Here is a 6,000-nt window from a genome sequence, read left to right on the forward strand (position 1 = left end):
GAGGTGGCAGTAACGGGGGTTCGTTTGATGCTGGATCTGTCAACATGCAGATGGCACAACAAGGAACCAGTCTGAACATGTTTGGAGGTAGGAATCAAGCTCAATAGCAGTCAGGCTGTAGCGTGAAAGTTATTATTATCAAATTGATTCAAATATGAGGCTATAGAAAAAATACATAGTCCCTCTTCTATAATCCCTAATCATGTTGATATATTACATAGTCATTTTTTTATGGAAAAAGGGGGGGGGGGGGCTGCATGTGACAATAGGTATACATATATTTTACAGCGGTTATTGTTATTCATTATCAAATAACTAATTTGTTTTCTTCAGGTGTATCAGCACCTGCCAATGGTGGTAAGATGGATGCCAATGCCTTAATGAGCGGAGCATCCGGTATGATGGGTGGACCAAGCATGGGATCCAGTGGGGGATCTAGCGGGGGATCCAATACCGGGTCGAGTGGTTCCATGTTCAACCCAAGCGCCATGATGGGAGGTGGTTCAGCTGGAGGCAGTTCAGCTGGCGGCTCGATGTTCAACCCTAACGCAATGATAAGCGGGGCTGCTCCCTCCGGATTAGGAAATACAAAATCGTCAGGTAGGTACATGATCATATTGTTTATAGCTGCTGCATGAAGCCCTTATAGGTATGAGCTTGTTGCACTTGCTTTGGTGGCGATTGCTTCTACAAACATTAAAATTAATTCTGAAAACTTTTAATTTTCATTTTAACAAAACACCATTTCAGAGGGAAGCAAAAAATGGTAATAATCGTAAGTAAATAAACATTTGCATGTTATTTTTTAAGTATTTGTGAACATGGTTTATACCGACCATTTGTTCCATTTTGGACTGTCTGATTAGGTCTGTTATGGTGGTGGTGCATATGTTCAAAGAGTTTGAGGTTCACTTGAACATTTTGATTGCCATTACAAAACATAAAATATCTTCCTTTCTACGGCACTATCTGATCCGTGACAGGGACTGCAGCCAGTAGCTCCGCCTTAGATCCACTTGGAGCCATGCAAGGTATGTAGCTGTATTTTAATAAGCGTTATAATTCCTTTACAAAACAGTCTAAAGAATAGCAATAAAAAAATGTAATCGTCATTTAGTAAAACTATATAAATTTAAACAATGTCAAATATTTAGATTGAAGATATATCGTAGTATAAGATTTTAAAAAGCCATATATTAACTTTCAGGCGGTGCCATGAGATTTTCAGGAGGGCACAATTTAGTGGACCCTATGGGCTTCATGAATGGTATACATCGTAGATATTATCATACATATTGGACTATCACAATAATGCAGTTAATCAATTAACACAGCGTTGTCCTACCACAAAGCAATGATTATACAAACGTTGAAAATGTTGTAACACTTTCTGTACTAACCAATGACAGCACATTAAAACCACTGAAACTGTTACACATCAGTGATTACTCACAGCAACAATGATGATACAACACTGTTATTTATTCGCTATGTTTTTAAAATTGTCTTGCTTTAGGATTACTTTTAAAACAAATGTCAGTACGTTCTGAATGTGTCATTTCGTCTTTCTTTATATATTTTTTTATTTTTGTTTCATGAAAGCGAATCCACTCAATAATTCTTTTTTTGACTAAACGACAACATTTGCTAACGATGGTTCATGCATTGGAAATACAAGGCACTATTTCATCCTAATGAGGAAAAAGCCATAATTTGCTATTAACTTTACCTTTTTCAACTGTTTTAACAATTGTACTGAAATAAATATGTACAAATATTGAAAAGAAAAAGTCTTATAATATTGAGAATGTTTTCCATTTGACAGGAGGAGGCTTTTCTGGAAAATACGGAAATGTATTCGCAATTAACAATCAGGGTGTTGGTAAGAAAACCGAGTGTGACTCAATTAAACATTTGAAGTTGACATCTGTCTAGTTCGTTTCAAACCAAATTTTAATGATTGGGTCTGTGCATTTTTAACAAAATGATTTCCATTGAACTGGCTTCCTATTTATGCTTCTTGTTGTCTTTTTCGTATAAAACATGTCGCTGGATATTTGATAAAGAACACTAAAGATTCGAACTGCTGTTGTTGACAAATTTCGTTTGAAATGTCGGATAATAAAATTACGGTTTAGTAAAAGAAAAACGCTCGTGTAAATTGCTTGCGTGCCTGCTTCTTGCATGATTGGGAATGTGGTGTGAATTTTGTTTGACATATTTGGAGGATGTATTATTTGGCAATGTAAACAGCATACTACAATATAGTTTATAGTTCAGCTTCAATAACTTAACAACCCAAACCTGGTGAAAGATTTGACGAGTTTATTATTAATCTCACACTGTTACCTCATGTCGCTGTTCTCATATATCTTTAATTGTGTCCCTTCTACATTCATTTACTATATAATATATCATATATTTAAATATACTTGTCTTCTAGTGTTTATGCAATAACTTCGAAATTTCGAAATGTTCTAGTTTTACGAATCATCATGACGTTACGTTTATAGAGTAGCACTATACTATCGTTACCCCATAAATAGTTCATGGAGTGTGTTGGTCACGGACAGATTTGCTGAAGATATAACGATGTCATTTCGATTTAAGTTATTCATGCATAGAACTATAGAAGAGCATCGATATCATGTTGATACCTGATAGCTATAATGTTACAGTGTTTCGTACTGAAGAGTGATGCATGCATACATGCCAGCTGCTCCAGCTGTCGTTTAATATCTCAAACATTTTGATATAACGGTCTTCCCTCTCTCTTCGACACCTACGCTTTCAATTGATAATACTGAACCCACTCTAACATACTGCAAGTTAGTAATGCTCTAACTGATAGTATCACGCATAGTAGTTCAGAAGTTCACACAAATAATACGATGTCGATCCCTGTCCGTGTATTTTGTTACCTAGTCTATCTTTCTATCCTAGGTCGCCGATCTGGTTTGACACTTCCACGTAAGTATTCAGTATATTTGTTCTGCACATATTATTTTCAAATGACTATTGACATTCTTCTTATCGTTTCAAACTCTAAAAAAGGCGATTACGTTTGATTTCAATTGTGTAAGTATAATCTTTTCGTATATTTTGCTTATCTTATTCTGTCGTGGTGTCAAAAGCTCGTAATTTTAAACACTATCTTTACAGTTCAACGCATATATTCGCTGAGGATTTATTTGTGTTTGGAAAGATAAAATAAAATACGCAAAACAAAAACTGAACCTCGCTTATTCGTTGAAATTCTGTCACAGAGATAGTTGGAATAATTGACTTGTAAAGTGATACCCGAAATTTGAACCTAGCAAATATGTTTCAGAGGGGAAACTACAATTTTAACGGCTTGAAATAAAACTTATTCAATGATCGATTAAAAAGATTTTTCACAATTTTCACATTATGACTCTCTTATTAAATGTGGATAGGTTTTTAATTGTCCTACGGTTAAAGGATATTGTACAATTTTTGCATATCCCTCCCCCCTCCCCCTTATTACTAACTTGTATATTTTTCATATACCGTCATTGCTTTTGTTATTTCAGTAAACCTACAAGAGACAAGTCACTTTAATGTCCGAGCAACCTCACAAGACAAGCCAGCATGGAGCAACTTTCAGTTCAAGCCTTTCGACGCGCAGAATTTTGTGTCAGGTGATAAAAATATACTCCGGCATCTTCTTCTCCTAATTAAACCTAAAGAAAATAACAGGTAAGGAGGAAACATCAAACCTAAAGTCAATAACAGGTCAAGAGGAGACTTAAAACCTAAAGACAAGAGCAGGTAAAGAGGAGGCATCAAACCTAAAGACAATAGCAGGTAAAGAAGAGACATCAAACCTAACGACAATAACAGGTAAGGAGGAAACATCAAACCTTAAGACAATAACAGGTCAAGAGGAGACTTAAAACCTAAAGACAAGAGCAGGTAAAGAGGAAACATCAAACCTTAAGACAATAGCAGGAAAAGAGGAGACATCAAACCTAAAGACAATAACAGGTAAAGAGGAGACATCAAACCGAAAGACAATAACAGGTAAATAGGAGATATCAAACCTAAAGACAATAACAGGTAAAGAGGAGACATCAAACCTAGAGACAGTAACAGGTAAAGAGGAAACATTTAACCTAAAGAAAATAACAGGTAAGGAGGAAACATCAAACCTAAAGACAATAACAGGTCAAGAGGAGACGTAAACCCTAAAGACATGAGCAGGTAAAGAGGATGCATCAAACCTAAAGACAATAGCAGGAAAAGAGGAGATATCAAACCTGAAGACAATAACAGGTAAATAGGAGATATCAAACTTATAGACAATAACAGGTAAATAGGAGATAACAAACCTAAAGACAACAACAGGTAAGGAGGAAACATCAAACCTGAAGACAATAACAGGTCAAGAGGAGACATCAAACCTAAAGACAAGAGCAGGTAAAGAGGAGAAATCAAACCTAAAGAAAATAACAGGTAAAGAGGGAACATCAAACCTAAAGACAATAACAGGTAAGGAGGAAACATCAAACCTAAAGACAATAACAGGTCAAGAGGAGACTTAATACCTTAAGACAAGAGCAGGTTAAGAGGAGGCAGCAAACCTAAAGACAATAGCAGGAAAAGAGGAGATATCAAACCTAAAGACAATAGCAGGTAAATAGGAGATATCAAACCTAAAGACAGTACCTGGTAAAGAGGAAACATTTAACCTAAAGAAAATAACAGGTAAGGAGGAAACATCAAACCTAAAGACAAGAGCAGGTAAAGAGGAGGCAGCAAACCTAAAGACAATAGCAGGAAAAGAGGAGACTTAATACCTAAAGACAAGAGCAGGTAAAGAGGAGGCATCAAACCTAAAGACAATAGCAGGTAAAGAAGAGACATCAAACCTAACGACAATAACAGGTAAAGAGGAAACATCAAACCTAAAGACAATAACAGGTCAAGAGGAGACTTAAAACCTAAAGACGATAACAGGTAAAGAGGAGACATCAAACCCAAAGACAATAGCAGGTAAAGAGGAAACATTAAACCTAAAGACAATAGCAGGTAAATAGGATACATCAAACCTAAAGACAATAGCAGGTAAAGAGGAAACATCAAACCTAAAGACAATAACAGGTAAAGAGGAAACATCAAGCCTAAAGACAATAGCAGGTAAAGAGGAAACATCAAACCTAACGACAATAACAGGTAAATAGGAGACATCAAACCTAAAGACAATAACAGGTCAAGAGGAGACATCAAACCTAAAGACAATAGCAGGTAAGGAGGAAACATCAAACCTAAAGACAATAACAGGTCAAGAGGAGACTTCAACCCTAAAGACATGAGCAGGTAAAGAGGATGCAGCAAACCTAAAGACAATAGCAGGAAAAGAGGAGATATCAAACCTAAAGACAATAACAGGTAAATAGGAGATATCAAACCTAAAGACAATAACAGGTAAGGAGGAAACATCAAACCTAAAGACAATAAAAGGTCAAGAGGAAACATCAAACCTAAAGACAAGAGCAGGTAAAGAGGAGATATCAAACCTAAAGAAAATAACAGGTAAAGAGGAAACATCAAACCTAAAGACAACAACAGGTAAAGAGGAGACATCAAACCTAACGACAATAACAGGTAAGGAGGAAACATCAAACCTAAAGACAATAACAGGTCAAGAGGAGACTTAATACCTAAAGACAAGAGCAGGTAAAGAGGAGGCATCAAACCTAAAGACAATAGCAGGAAAAGAGGAGATATCAAACCTAAAGACAATAGCAGGTAAATAGGAGATATCAAACCTAAAGACAGTAACAGGTAAGGAGGAAACATTAAACCTAAAGAAAATAACAGGTAAGGAGGAAACATCAAACCTAAAGACAATAACAGGTCAAGAGGAGACTTAAAACCTAAAGACAAGAGCAGGTAAAGAGGAGGCATCAAACCTAAAGACAATAGCAGGAAAAGAGGAGATATCAAACCTAAAGACAATAGCAGGTAAATAGGAGA

At 36.0% G+C, this 6,000-nt stretch overlaps 1 protein-coding gene across 1 annotated transcript in view; it reads left to right on the forward strand.

Annotated features, from left to right (window-relative positions):
- LOC110442558 (hornerin-like) overlaps positions 1-6,000 on the forward strand; it is a 32,965-nt gene that overhangs the window by 17,577 nt on the left and 9,388 nt on the right. The window contains exons 10-15 of the mRNA XM_021486215.1: positions 1-87; positions 334-600; positions 984-1,031; positions 1,826-1,882; positions 2,944-2,970; positions 3,555-3,662. Coding sequence (XP_021341890.1) covers positions 1-87; positions 334-600; positions 984-1,031; positions 1,826-1,882; positions 2,944-2,970; positions 3,555-3,662 — 594 coding nt within the window. The remainder of the gene's footprint in view (positions 88-333; positions 601-983; positions 1,032-1,825; positions 1,883-2,943; positions 2,971-3,554; positions 3,663-6,000) is intronic.

Source organism: Mizuhopecten yessoensis, unplaced genomic scaffold (assembly GCF_002113885.1).
Source record: "Mizuhopecten yessoensis strain PY_sf001 unplaced genomic scaffold, ASM211388v2 scaffold716279, whole genome shotgun sequence".
Classification (NCBI taxonomy): Eukaryota; Metazoa; Mollusca; class Bivalvia; order Pectinida; family Pectinidae; genus Mizuhopecten; species Mizuhopecten yessoensis.